A 15,835-nucleotide genomic window follows, 5' to 3' on the forward strand; every position below is an offset into this window, starting at 1 on the left:
CAGCGCATGTGCGTGGTTGTCATCTCCACGCCGGCCCCCGCGCAACATGGCGGAGCCCTACAGGGGCCCGGCGCAGAGGAGCATAGGCCACCCCCCCGGAATGAGCGCGCCTGCCGATTGGTAGCCCCTGATCGCGGGCCTATGGAGGCCCCCCCCCCCCCCGGAGTTGGATCCCCCGTCCCCCCACCAGGACGGCCCCCGCAGTCAGAATGCCTAGGCCTGCCGGAGCTCTGTCGAGGCTCCGCCGTTTGCCAGAGAATTTGCGGCATGGCTGGATTCTCGCACCGCCCCCCCCCCCCCCCCCCCCCCCAACCCCGGCTATTCTCCGACCCGGCGATGGCTCGGAGAAACCCAGCCAGTGTCCCTCCAGAAAGCCTGCTGCCCATGAGTACTGCATTTTCTAAACTGCAGGGATCCTGAGTGAATGACTCTATGAAGAAGACAATTACCGGCTGCAGAGACTTTAATCAACAAGCTTGCTGTAAAGAAGATCTGCGTAAGAACCACCATCTGTAGCAAAGACCCTTATCTTTACACATTCATCCTTATTATTTTTACCCCTTTCCACTTGTTTGTGTTCATCTGTCTTGTGTGTGTGAAAATAAAAAATTGAAAAATGAAAATCACTTATTGTTACGAGTAGGCTTCAATGAAGTTACTGTCACCGCATTCCGGTGCCTATCTGGGGAGGCTGGTACGGGAATCGAACCGTGCTGCTTGCCTGCTTGGTCTGCTTTAAAAGCCAGCGATTTAGCCCAGTAAGCTAAGCCAGCCCCTGGTATGTGTGTGTGTGTGTGAGTGTGTGGGTAGAGGATGGGCCGGTTAAAGTGGGTAGTAGGTATTAGCTTGTTGTTAATCAGTTGCATTTATTGCATATTGATGGCATGGAAGCACAGTGGTTAGCATTGTTGCTTCACAGCTTTAGTGACTCGGGTTTAATTCCTGGCTTGGGTCACTCTTTGTGCGGAGTCTGCACGTTCTCCCCGTGTCTGCATGAGTTTCCTCCGGGTGCTCCAGTTTCCTCCCGCAAGTCCCGAAAGATGTGCTGCTAGGTGATTTGGACATTGTGAATTCTCCCTCAGTGTACCCGAACAGGCGCCGGAATGTGGCGATTAGGAGATTTTCACAGTAACTTAATTGCAATGTTAATGTAAGCCTACTTGTGATACTAAGAAAGATTATTATTTTCTTATAATCCTTGTTATAAATCGACAAAAATTGTGTGTTTAAAGTAACTGTAATTATTGTGCAACCAGGGGCCAAAGACTTTGGGTATTTTTATGAGAATTATTGGTTAATTCACTTGTGTTGTGACTCTGGGGTGCATGGAGCTGCAATTGACCACGCAATGGCCCAGGGTGTCGGAACAATATTGAGTGACATGGCAATCACCACCATCACTGCTCATTTGGTAAATTGGTGAACTGCAATTGTAGATTTTGGTTTTTAGTATATGGACAATGCTGGCAAAGCTGCATTTATACCCACTGTCGTTGCCCTGACAAGATGGTTGTGCACTTTATCTTTGAACCGCTGCTCCCCTTGTGCTCATAATATTTCCAGGATGGTACAAATTCCCTGGGAAGACCAAGCCTCCTCATGAACTGACCTTCCTGCCTGTGGATAACTGATTCTAATGTAGGAAATTCACTGCCGTCTGAGATTCTTCTCCTTCACTATGCCTGACTGTTGCGTCGCCAATCTTGTTCCAAAATCCTTTAGGATTCATTGCTCTCCTGCTGCTCAATTATTTGCCATCCTTATGCTCACTCATCAGGTCTGACTGGGGATTACACACTGATCTTCCAAAGTGACACAATAAATATGTAATGCTCCATGAGCCTCATCCTGATTAATGGCTTCAGCAAGTTAAATTATTTTTTCAGAATTTCTTCCTGGAATTTTTATTTACTTTTGATGGGTATTAAATCTTAGACCAGAGTCAATTAATCCACAAATGCTTGTCAGTCTTCCATTGTTTACCTACGTCTACTTCTTTAGAGATTCAAAAAAGCTGGCCCCATATCTAACAGGATATGTTTAGTACCAAAATATTAGACAGCAAGAACCTCTTCATATTTCCACTATTGAAGCTCGATACAATTTAAATTTTCTTTCAATGGGGCGTTTTTTGACATCTTCCTCTCGTCATTAACAAAAAGGCAAGTAAATGGCACAACTTAGGATAAAAGTTCGGCACAACATTGTGGGCCGAAGGGCCTGTTCTGTGCTGTATTTTTCTATGTTCTATACGTAACAAGCTGTATTAAACATTACAACATCTGTACCTCAGTTGTTAAAACAGTTAAAAAGCTTTCAACCACAAGAGACTCACAAAAAGCAAGGCCTTGGAGAGCTTTCTGAGCCTGCATGTGTCCATTGTTTATGAAGTCAGGTTTGCTGATACAATTTCAAATCGGTGAAGCTGCTTTACGTTTGCTGCTCGTGCAAAGATGACAGCAGGCCAAGAGATCCGCAAATATCACCGATCCAGGTACATTTTTGGAAGGATTATGTTTCACATTGATACAAAAAATGCATAAACTCTCTGATTAACATTTGGCACGGACAAAAAAGCTGGATAGAGGTCGAATAATCACTTTTTAATTGAGATTTACATTCATTACGTCCATGCCCATTTCCTGACCATACGTCTGTTATTTATTCTTCATCCCTTTCCGTCTTTCGAATGACTGTTCCCCCTTCACAGCAGTTGACAATCCCTTGTTTCTGAACTCTATCTGTATTTATTCTAATAACGTTTAATCCTATTCCTATAAAGATATTCATTTGGCTCTGTTTAAAGATTGTCACATTAACAGCTTTATCTAGGAGCTTCTTTGATGTCAACCTTGCTGTAAATTCCAATTCGCATCACGGAAAAACCAGTTCCCTAGATCAGTTGGTTTAAACAGATTTTTGCTAAGTCTTTTTATAATGTGCTGAAGCAATAAACTAAGTCGGCAAAATTATTTTATCACCAGTCATGCACTTTCCACTTACAAGTTTTGTCAGTTTGTTTAATTATATCAAAACTAACCCAATGTAACATTGTCTCACAGTCAGCTTACTTGAATTATATTACACTACAAGGATTGTAATAAAAGAAATCACTGAAGCATTACTTGCTGCTGTAAAGTGCTCGTCCCTTTCAATATTATGTTTTTTTTTCTATCTTTGCCATGCTATTTCTAGTGCAGTGCATGTGTAAATAACTTCTGTTTGCACTCTTTTCATCCCATTAAATTTTCAGTAATCCTCTGAGGTTTCTCCGGTGTCCCTTTTCTTTACTCCACTTCAATCTATTTCCAGTCTTTACCCATAAGTGCAATCCTCACTTAAGCTCCTGGCTCTGGTCTCTGATATCGGTAGAACATATTCTGGTAAAGAAATTATGGCTACGTACCCAAGTAGTGTCATAGTGTGGGAATGAGAAAACGAGAGTAGAGATGGAATGAAGTAGGATGGCACAGAGATTCGTTTTGGTGCCACTTACTCCCCCTCATGTCCCGGCCCTTCCTTCCCACCCTTTCAATAGGTAAGTTTAAAGATTGAACTTCCATCTCCTGGCTCATTGCCCAAGACAAACATTTTATGGCATGGGCTGTGTATTATTATCAGGGTCAATTGGGTTGACGACAAGCCTCATTGACTCTAGATTATTAATTTTAAAATGGTGGTCGAGCTGCTGATTTCAGTGCACTCCCCCATGTTATGGGGGTAAGCTTTGGGGGTAGGTGAGAAGTTGGACACCTGCCATACTTTACATAACCACCTGCCATGGGAAACATGTTTGCTGGAGCAGGAAAATTCAATCCCGCGTTTTGCACATCACAAGCAGTCTCCCACCCAAAACAGGCCCAGATTTCTTGCTCAGCAGGTAAATGACTGAAGTAAATTTTCAGTAATTCCAGATGACCGCAGGTTGCTTTCCCCTTTGAGGGGAAACCTCACCTCAGGTGCAGGGCAAGGTTGCAAACGTTGGACCTTTATGAATAACCTCAGCCGGTACGGGAATTGAACCCATGCCGTTGGCCTCGTTCTACATCACAAACCAGCTGTCCAGCCAATCGAGCTAAAGTGGGGTTCACTCCACGCTCCAAAAGTGGCCTCTAGTGCATTCCCAATTTTAATCCGTTTACCCTTGGTGACTATGCCTCCCGTGGCCAAGTCCTTAAGATCTGAAAGTCTCTCCCTAAATCTCTCCACACCCCTCTCCCTCTCCTTCCTCTTTTAAGATGTTTCTTGAAGCTTACCTTTCTGAACAAGATTTTGGTCATTTCCATATGTAGCTCAATGAACGTCACTGAAATAGCTCATGTGGAGGTACCATGGCGGGAACGCCTTCATTGGGAAAGTGGGACTGAACAGGAGCGATTTCCCTCCACCCTGCCAACATAAAACGCTCATCAGGTTTCAACGTTTCACGTGAACCAGATTTTATGTGGATTGAGCAGGGTACACACGCTTAAGTAAGGACAGCAGGAAAGAATGGAACTCAAACACCATAGTGATGGTCAGAAGCTAAGTTACAAAACTAAAAGAAGGTTTAATTATGGGTAAAGGATAGCAGACTGAATTACTAAAATGCGAAAAAAGTACCAATAAATTGATAAATTTTGTTTCTTTATCATGTTCACAGTGGGGACTTGGAAATGTTAAAGGGACTAAGCCGTGCATGCAGGACACAATGGTTTGAATTTTCACCATGTCAAGATGTTTGGGGAACACCTTAGAAATGATGGTCAGGTCCCAATTTGTGGATTCCCAGCCTCATTCCGAGGCTGCCGGATTTTTGGAAGTACCTTTTAAAAAGCTGGCTCCTGTCAAAAATGTGCATCCTGGTATCTCGACCTGGCCAGCTCCATTGCAACTATGGGCATGTCCTGCTTCTACTTTATACCTGAAACGGTCCCACTTTGAAATGAAAATGAAAATGAAATGAAAATCGCTTATTGTCACGAGTAGGCTTCAATGAAGTTACTGTGAAAAGCCCCTAGTCGCCACATTCCGGCACCTGTCCGGGGAGGCTGGTACGGGAATCAAACCGTGCTGCTGGCCTGCTTGGTCTGCTTTATAAGCCAGCGATTTAGCCTTGTGAGCTAAACCAGCCCCTTTGTCCTTCTTTCTTCTTTGAAGTTAATGCTGCCAAAAATAGGAATCTTCAAAATGTTCAACATAAATGTTTGCATTTTAAATGAATTTAATGTTTTTGGGGATGACTCAAGATGGCTTCTGGACGGCCAGGTATAGGGATTGCCTTGCTGTCTACCCCTAGCTGTCCATGACCATCCACTCTCATCCTTTGCCCTTTCTTTCAACCTCCTCAGTAAGTCATCTGGATCTAATAGTTAAGACTGTCTTAGTCCTAACTACAAGTTTAAGCCATCACTGCTCATCACCTGACCTTGCCCATTCTTCACTTTTCTCCGAGAGCGCTGGATCATCAAATTTGGTTGCCTGGACTTTCCTAGACATACCTGGATTCCTGTGCTTCTGCATTAGACTATGTCATCAGACTCAGCAGTGTGTCTCTGATCTGCTAAGCTGGTGCATGTATTTGAAAGGAAGTTTGATCAATTTACAGCTTTTCGTCACCATTCCTCCTCTCTGCTCGGCCTGTAACTGGTTCTACTGGTTGTTTAGCTTCAGCTGCAGCCTGTTCCTGGCCTACAATTCACTCTCCTGGGTCAAAATGCAAACCACAGCTTCTGGAATTTGTACTGACCAGTTCCAAAGTCATCATTATTTTTCCATCCCACGACTAACTCTGCACACTTCCTGGATCATCATTGGCACAGAAATATCTTCAACAGTGATTTCTCCCATATTCTGTCTTTCAATTAGCTTCTGGATTTCACTTGCTTGCTGCACATGTCTCCCAACTTGGATAGCTCATTTATATTCCATGTCAACTCCACCCTACATTTTTCCACCACTGGACTTTCACTCCAACTCCCTCCTACATTGTTGCCTCTATATTCCATGTTTACGACAACGATACATACATCTGAATAGCTGTTACATAACCAGATCATGAAACTTGTAATGCATGTCTATTTTGGCTGCCACTCAAATTGGAGTCCATCACTTCTGTTTCCACTTTATTTTCTACTCCTTTTTCACTTTTTTTTTTCTCTTTATCCCTCCTCAACCCCTCCCTTCTGTGGTCATGCCTTCTCTCACTTCTCCACTCTGGGGTACTCTGCCCTCTGAAATTCCTTCCACAGCCCTTCTGTACTTCTCGCCCTCCCACAACCTTGCTGAAATGCGAGGCTTGACGTCCTCTTCGGAACTTCCGTTTGTGCCTCTTGATCTCTTTGTCTCATTCCTCCCTCCCAGTGCTAACTCAGCAATTCGGTGGCCAACACCTCTCTCCGCTTCTCCCTCCAGAATATCCATTCACTTGTGGAATCCATTTTTCAATCCAATCATTTGTGCCAATTTGCACCTCTGTAAAATCCTCTGACTCCATTCTGCCTCTGTTAAAAGCCTTATCCATGCCATTACTTCTGCACTTTACTATTCCAATTCATTCTGACTCTGCCACATTCTACTCTGCATAAACCAGAGGTCATTCAAAACCCTTCGCCAGTGTCCTAACTCACACCAAGTCCCATTCACCCCCGTTGTGTTTATTGACCTTTACTGGCTCCCAGTTAAATAATGCTGCATTTTTTAAATTATCATCAAACTTCTCCATAGCCTTTAGCCTCTCTATCTCTGTAACCCTTTGAAATGCTCCATGGGTTATAAGACCATAAGACATAGGAGCAGAATTAAGCCACTTTGCCCATCGAGTCTGCTCCGCCATTCAATCATGGCTGATATTTTCACATCCTCATTCTCCTGTCTTCTCCCCATAACCCCTGATCCCCTTATTAATCATGAACCTATCAATCTCTGTCTTCAAGACACTCAGTGATTTGGCCTCCACAGCCTTCTGCGGCAAAGAGTTCCACAGATTCACTACCCTCTGGCTGAAAAGATTCCTCCTCATCGGGGACAAAAATATCAGTTAGATATTTCCACAAAGTATTTCCCCAATGACATTTCTGAATCTGGTCAGAACGGATTACTCTGTTGTGTGTTTTGGCCATCATCATATACTGAAAAATGTGAGAATGGTCTTTACACATGTATAGTGTACGATAGCTCCTACTATAGAACAACAAAATTAACATCAAATTCGGGACTGCTCTGTTTGTGTGGACAGAATCTTACTCAACAAAACTGTAGGTCTGTTCTTCTGACTGTAAATATCTCCAGGGTATTATACAGTTTTAACACTGCTGCCAGCTACACAGCAGAGCCTCCTTCTGGCTTAGCAGCAAAATAGCCAACGGCTCCCCTAATCAGCACCGTTGCACAGTACATAATGAACCCTCACACAGGACTGGAGAATCATGAACAGACACTGCAACCTGTACATTTTTTTCATTGGTCTAAATTATGTAGCTTTATTTCCACTGCCATTATGCAGAGCATATCAAATTCAGATTGGAAAACATCTTATGAGGCTGCATTTAAACTGGAGAATTGTACAGTATCCCTCTCTGATTGCCTTGTGAAAAGCTATTGGTTCTTCATTTGCAAGTTGTTTTATTTCAATATTTGCCATAGTCCTACTAGAGAATTCAGCAGGAAAAGCAGATGGAATTTGAATTTGTGCATAGCTAGGAAAAGAGCTGTTGGAAAATCAGGTACATTGAACTCCAGATAAGCAAACTGCCAATACAAATTAAAATCTGAATATAAACAGTATTCCCAAATCTGCCAAATGCAGAATTCTTGGTCTAACCACACTGAAATATAAAAAATTATTTTGCATGCATAAAATAAATCCTAAATTCTCCACTAGAAGATGTCACCTCGAGACACCAGGCTCACTTCTGTGCAAAGTATTTTTTTGTTAAGCATTTGCTAATATTTATGTTTGTCTTGAACTGTTGAATGAATAACTAAACAGGGATACAAAGATCTGCTAATTAACTATTTGTGTCTGGAGGCAAAAACAATCCTAACCCAAACATAAGCCAAACTAACAACGTGATCTGATTTTTGAAATTCAATTGTACAAACAGTCGCTTGGTAGTGAGAATTAGAATATTGCTGATTAGTGGGACATGTTGTCAAAGATTTTCAGATTGCACTCATCAGAACAAGCACAAGAATACCAAATTTCAAACAATCCCATGGTATAAATTGTTGTCATCTTTTGAAATTCGGCATTCTTGTGGTTATTTTGATGAGTGCAAGATGAAAATCATCGACAAAATGTATTTTTTTCAGCAAAATTCAATTATCCTCAATGAGCGATCAATAGTCGTGCATGCTAAAGTAAACTTCTTCACCTTGCGTTACTTTCATGGTCACTTTACTCAACATTCTATGTTCTACATGTTAAAATATGTTTGATGAGCATAAACGTTATTTTTAGTGAACCCACTGTCTCATATACTAAAAGCAAACTACTCCGGATGCTTGAAATCTAAAATAAAACAGAAAATGCTGGAAAAACTTAGCAGGTCTGTCAGCATCTGTGAAGATACAAACAGAGTTAACATTTTGTGTCCGTATGATTCTTCAGAGCTAAAGAAGAGTCTTACAGGCGCAAAATGTTAACGCTGTCTCTCGCTTCACAGATGCTGACAGACCTGCTGAGGTTTTACAACATTTTCTGTTTTTATTTCAATGTCTCATGTATGTGATTTACAATAATCAGCTCTATGATCAAAGGATGTTGTGAAACAACGAAAAACAACAATTCCTTCCCAAACAAGATACCTGCCTTCTCCCATGAGTATCGCACAATATTTTTGCGCCAAACCTGCCGACTGAACCTGCACATTAACAGTACATAATGAACCCTCACACAGGACTGGAGATTCATGAACAGATCCTGCAACCTGTTCAATTTTTTCATAACTTCATTGGTCTAAATTATGTTGCTTTATTTCCACTGCCATTATGCAGAGCATATGAAATTCAGATTGGAAACCATCTTCTTATAAATACAATGACTAGAGGTAATTTCTCAGGAACGCGTAAATTCTGTATTTAATATCAAAATACGCAAATAAAAATCTCTTCAAATTCTTTTCCATTAAAGGCATAAAGCAACGCAAAAAATATTTAACCTTGGCAAAAATGGATATCGCAACTTAACTGATAATACACTGAATGTCTTCTCTCAATTAATTCCTATGTGGTTGATATTATATTTTATCTAAACGTTTCAGCTGTACTCAACTGCCAATAATTTGATTGTATTCAGTTCTTTTTCTGAAAAATACTGCATTTTACCGCTGGAGAAAGGAAAATATCCTTTTGTTTCAGTAGTTGTTTTTACTCATTGTTTTTGGATTGGATTAGATTTGTTTATTGTCGCGTGCACCGTGGTACAGTGAAATGTATTGTTCTGCATACAGTCCAGACAGATCATTCCATACATGAAAAAAACATAGGGCAAACATAAAACACAATGGACCAATCTTAGAGCAGGCTGTTATAAATAAACCACATCACTGACTTACATAGAATTTACAGTGCAGAGGGAGGCCATTCGGCCCATCGAGTCTGCACCGGCTCCTGGAAAGAGCACCCTACCCAGGGTTAACACCTCCACCCTATCCCCGTAACCCAGTAACCCCACCCAACACTAAGGGCAATTTTGGACACTAAGGGCAATTTATCATGGGGGGGGGGGGCTATGTAACTGATGGTGGAGCGTTTCCGCAGGCATTTCTCCAAAGCGGAGCAAATGATCAGTAATGATGAAATACATTGTTGGTTGAGAATCTCGAAAACTTGCTGGTCGATTTAAGCTACTTTTCCATTTTACTTGCACAAACGGCATCTCACTATTAGCATCTCCATTATGCTGAAGAACTTGCTGTATTTTTACATTTGCAGGCCATTCAACTTGCCACAGAAAGATGAGGCTCATATTTAATTCTTCAAGTACTCTTCTTTGGATAATTGTTAATGACTGCCAATCAATCATTCCGGCCCAGAAATGAAATAATTCAAACCATAGAGTCTCATTCCTGCATGTAGTAATCGATCTCTTTTTTTTCTCTCTGTTAATTCAATCTTTCTTTCTCTTTATTTTGCTTTCTGTACCTGATTTGACTGTAATTCACCCTCTTTTTCCATCATTCCAGTTTCTTTCATAATCTTTAAATCTCGTTTGTTGAGTTGGTCTATTGCTCCCACTGTTTACCCAAGTCTCAGAAGCCCTATTGGCCTTGCCACAACATGCACTTTCAGCATGTTTTAGTACAAAAACATGTCAAGCTGAAGGGTGCAGGTCTAACTACTGGGGCATGCTGTGAGATGCCTAGGTCCAGGCATTATATTAATATTTTTGCGAGTGATTATTGCAACATCTTGTCTTGCCAATTACAATACACAAAGATAATTGACACAGAGGCATCAATCATGATAGCGTCCCTGCAATTTTACCTTTGGTATCATAACCAGCCAGGGAAATATGTTTTAAAAAGTGAGCACTATGAACCACTCACCTTCAAACTTTGCATATATTTATGTGGCTCTGGTCACTTCGACACCACTGCGAGGTTCTGACATGTCTGCTGTTTAATTCCTTTGCCTCACAGGCTCCAGCCTACTTTTCACCTATTCCCTCAAACAGGCAAATTAATGAAACACTCATGTTTACCAACAGCAAATCCATTAGGACAATATAAGTTAGTATCAACTTGGTCAGTAAGTAATTAACCATTTCCCAATTCAATGATGTCCAACCTGGTGTGAAAATTCACTGCTGTTAATTAGTCACTCTACAGTGCAGTAAGTTAAACCTATTTACCACTGAAATAAAGGCTACATTACATATATTCCATGAAATTAACAAGTTATGTTAGTGAATAAGGATAAAATGTTAAATGTCCTCAGTAATTAATACTTCAGAAACCATCTTATCCTCCATTTTATCATTGGCTCAGTTTGTGATTGCATTGCATAGAATCCCTGCAGTACAGGAGACTGTTCAGCCCATCGACTCTGCACCATTGCTCTGAAAGAGCACATTATGTAGGTGTACTCCAACCCCCCCCCAACTATCCCCGTAACCCTGGAAGAACATGTCAACTTCACACAGTCACCCAAGGCCAGAATCAAACCCAGGCCCCTAGTGTTGTGCCGTTCCATGGGTTGTTCCTTTTTTTGTTTGTTTAATGAATTATAAAAACAGTCCTCTCATCCATACAAATCCATAAACAACACCAGAGGAGATCCATCAGCTTTCAAACATTCAGTACGCTACAGAATTCTCAAACAATTTTCACACTCTTTCTTTCAAAGTATTGGTAGACTTTAAGTACAGAAATACTGCCTTCATGTGAAGAAGTAAAACACACTGTTATATCAAAAAGAAACTGCACCCAGTAGATCCATTAATTAAATGCTCATAATTGAAGCTCATGATAAATGCACAGTTCCAGTTTACCACCAGGCCACCACCACCACGTCACAGACATAATTAGGCAGCCTGGATTAGCACAGGGAACCACGATGGTTATGGACACTTCAGCAATACTCCTCCTCCTCAATATTTTATTTTCAAACTTTATTGTATAGAATGAAAAAGTGTATTCTCCAGCATGTATGTTAAAAACAGATTTGTGAACAACCATAAATGCTACCTGTAATGGACAAGAAAGGGAATCTATTAGTGTTAAACAATATGGGTACTTTTATATCAAACAGTTCTCCAGGGAAGGTGGTTGATTTGGCTACCCTAGGATTACTGAGAATGCACAGCTGATAGTGAGCCTACAGTGAAATTAAGAACAGCTGGCATTATCCCCATAATTCATTTTCCATATTTCCATTATTTTAATGTTTAAATAAATTCAAAACGCCTGTCTTGCGTCTAAGTGTCTCTGTGCATACATTGAACGGTGGTTACTTTATCTGAAATACCGTCCAAAAATTGATCAGTGCAGCTATAAATAAGAATTACTCCTCATCACGACAGTTGGATATAATTTGTTTTCTGAGCTCATATTTGGAAGGCTATCAACATGATGTATAAACAGTATCAGTGCCAAAATTTCAGTAGTCTGAATAGGTGGTGAATGGAACTCAATGGAAGCACAGTTAGAAATATCAAGAATGTTCTGCCCTCAGAAAATCTGGAAGCATTACCATCACGGCAACCAAAGATTTCCTTCTACAAAAACCCAATAGAGGTATCTGTTCATTGGATTCTCATAGCAACACTACACATATTGGTGTAAATATAATCAAAACAACAGGATAAAATTAGGAAGTAAAACAGGATACAATTTTTATCCACAAGGCAGTGGTGGGCTGACAATGGGGGACTTCAATGTGTGATATTAAGCAATTTTAGTTAAATGGCTTTGGTTGAAAACACAAACAGCTGTACTATATGTTTACAACAGTAACACTTATTGATTAAAAAGTAAAACTCTCAGGTTTTGATTTGCATTATTTGACTTCCAAAGCATGTCTCATTTGAAAATATAAACCATCTCACTTCCCATTCCAGGATTACCAGTATCAACATCCATTCTGATTTAAACCAATCTCAATTATTATGTCATAGTGTTATTAAAAGACCGGTGAACTGTAATCAGCTTTAAAATACAGGAGGAAGCTTAGTTTAATATGGACAAAGATAATTTCCTCTCTTCTGACTTGTGCGCAAACTATGTTGGTCGTAAGTTAGAACCGATCACAAACAAGTCTAAGATGTAACCCACCCAGAACCATTTGTGCATTTGTGTATTCAAATCCCACTATAGTATTTCTGTGTATAGCCACTCAGCTCAACATACACAGCCAATGTGATATCTCCAACGTTATATGGTAGTAACCCCACTAACTCAACTTTGCTGCCGGCACAATCGGCTGAAAGGCGAGAAATTTATAATGAAAGAAACAAGTGAAAAGTAATATAGCACAAAACTCTCAGAAAATTGATAACCACTGGTTAGACATGTAGACACTTAATGTTTGGATCCTGTAGGCACATATCCCCCCAAGCTCCACATGCACATTAGAGATCTCCTTACCAACCTTCCCAAAATATAAGATACAATTCAATATATACATTAGGCTAATTTCAGTGCTGTTAGTCCCAAATAAACATGGACCTGCAAATGCTTCTGAAGCTCTTGGTTACTGCCTTCAATGCTGGCAAGAAGATTCTTTGTACCACATGATCGGTCTCATGTTTGACATCTAATAACTCATTATCCTAGTACAGTAAAGTGAATGGAAGTTGTTGAGCGGGCAAAGTCATTCTTTAACCATGTTGGTGATGTGGAAAACCTGCAGCCTGTGGCCAAAAAATTCTACCTTGTAATTCAAATGTAAAACTTCAGAACAAAAGCCAAGAGCTGCTGTGTTTTTATTTCGATATTAATTAACCACAGCTAACCTGAATGAAGTTTTTATTTTCAATTAAAAAAAAAGACTCCCAACTTGCAAGGGTGAGCACCAAGTTTCTGGACCATTCCCTAGTGTGCAGTAAGTTAGCAAGAGCGGCTGTCAAAGGTCTGGAGCGTCCCTTACCCGAGATCTCCTGGTAGGGGATGTTGCTGAGGCTGAATCCTTTCGCACTGTACGCTTGCCTCACCTCAGAACAGGTCCGAGCTTTCACATCAGCCAGCACCGAGTCACAAAACACAGTTAAAGTGCAAAGCACCGGCAGGAGGGCAGAAATCCAGGACATGGTGGGCTGAAAATCCACTTTTTTTTCCCCCTTGCCCCAAACCCTGACGAACTCCCCTGAAAAGTCCTGTCAAGCACCGAGCTGGGGAGCGGGGGGGCCAATTCTCCAGGTAGCTAGCGCCCGTTGCTTGCCCACTCACTACCCCCGGCTGCAGGTTAAGATGTACGTGCAGTCATACGTACAGATGTACAGTCCAGGGGTGACCAGTTTCTTCAACAACAACAACAAAAAAGGGGCAAGAAGAAGTCGTCGCTTTCTCCTCTACCGATCCACTCTGAATGAGCCCGCCCTCATGGATCCTAAATGTGTGGATGGGGATCCTTGATGTGTGCCTGATCAGTGAAGTTCACTCGGACAGGCTGAGACTGAAAGCTCGGAGTGAGAGAGATCCTGGAATATATTGAGGAAAAAAAACCCCTCCGCCACTGGATGCTCTCAGATCCTGAGAAACAGGACACAAGGCAAAACCCGGACTGGAGTTCTAGTGTGCAACTGGGAGGAGAGAAGGCGCTTGTCCAACTTGTCTACACAATGTATTCCTGTCAGGCAACAATATTTCACTGCAAACAAATTCAACCGATTTTAAAAGAGACTTCTAAACTTCATTTTTTTGTTGTTGTTGCTGATTTCTTTTGCTGGTGGCTGGTGAGTAAAGCCACTCTCATCATGGAACTGCTGGAAGACCTGCTGAGCTCTGAAGCTGCCTAGATGCATGACTGCACAGCAGCAGCCTGTGAATGCAGACCTGCTCAACCCTCCCCCTCCTCTACCTACTTTCACCCCATCCCCCGCTGTGGGGCATAATTATAATGTTTATTTTAAAATGTCACCCCCTGTTAAAATAAACCGGCTTGGGTTCAGTGCCTGACCACATCTCATTCCACGCACAGTGAATGAAAGCGCAGGGACTGCTGTGTGTGGGCAAAGGCAGCAGTCAGACTGCAGCAACAGGAGCCCGCAAACAACACAGAAAAGCAACGAGACGAATGACCGGTTAATCTGGCGCCTTTTTTAAAAATGGTGTTGGTTGAGGGAGGAATGTTGCCTGTCCTTTCACAGAGCTTGCTACAGAATCCACTTGAACTGTCACTCACACAGGGCTGCTGTGAAGAAAATGCTGCATCCTTCAATCTGTCCCGTTATCTCAGATTATGAACTCAAGCTTCCAGTACGAAGCACAACCTTTTGACCCAGAAATGATTGGCCAGCGGAATAAAGTTGACACAAGGAATGCTTGGCATGATGGAGAGAAGGGGATGAACAGGAGCGATGTTGGAGAGGAAATGGGAAACGGGAGGAATAGAGGAAGAGGGGGGGGGGGGGGGGGGGGGGGCAAGTAATAATAATGATAATCTTTATTGTCACAAGTAGGCTTACATTAACACTGCAATGAAGTTATTGTAAAAAGCCTCAAGTCGCCACATTCCGGCGCCTGTCCAGGTACACAGAGGGAGAATTCAGAATGTCCAAATTGCCCGCCTTTCGGGACTTGTGGGAAGAATCTGGAGCACCCGGAGGAAACCCACACAGACGCATGGAGAACATGCAGACTCTGCACAGACAGTGACCCAAGCCGGGAATCGAACCTGTGACTCTGGAGCTCTCTTTCCAAGAGCTGGCGCAGACTCGATGGGCCGAATGGCCTCCTTCTGCACTGTAAATTCTATTATAATCTATGATATGTGTGGATTGCATGGAATTTTAGGAATCCCACAAACGGGGACCAGTCAGAACAGCACTTGGGGTCTCCCAGGGGATCGGAGGCCCCCGGATGATTGGCTCCAGGCAGGGTGGCACCCGAGCACTGCTGGTGCCACTGGGAACCTTGGCACTGCCAGCCAGGCACCACCAGCCTGGCACCCTGGCAATGCCACATGGTAGCGCTGTCAAGGTGCCAGACTAGCATTATGTCCATGCCAGGGGTCAGAACAGGAGGTGCTCTGCCCATGTGACGTGGGATGCAACTTCCCAAGGAACCCCCTTCTTGGTGAACTGGGGCTTTGGGGACTCTGGGGGTCGCATCAGGTGGGTGGGGGGGAGGGGGGGTGAGAGAGATCAGGGCACAATTTTAAAATGGCGCCCCGATTTCCTGCACTGTAGAGTTCT

At 42.3% G+C, this 15,835-nt stretch overlaps 1 protein-coding gene across 2 annotated transcripts in view; it reads right to left on the bottom strand.

The window, feature by feature from the left end:
* gpc6a (glypican 6a) overlaps positions 1–14,179 on the bottom strand; it is a 1,200,543-nt gene extending 1,186,364 nt beyond the window's left edge. Inside the window, exon 1 of one of the 2 annotated variants that reach the window (XM_038818782.1) lies at positions 13,570–14,179. In XM_038818782.1, coding sequence (XP_038674710.1) covers positions 13,570–13,729 — 160 coding nt within the window. In that variant the 5' untranslated portion in view covers positions 13,730–14,179. The remainder of the gene's footprint in view (positions 1–13,569) is intronic. The other variant, XM_038818783.1, reaches the window with a different exon arrangement.
* Between the last annotated feature and the right edge of the window lie 1,656 nt (positions 14,180–15,835).

Source organism: Scyliorhinus canicula, chromosome 14 (genome assembly GCF_902713615.1).
Source record: "Scyliorhinus canicula chromosome 14, sScyCan1.1, whole genome shotgun sequence".
Taxonomy (NCBI): Eukaryota; Metazoa; Chordata; class Chondrichthyes; order Carcharhiniformes; family Scyliorhinidae; genus Scyliorhinus; species Scyliorhinus canicula.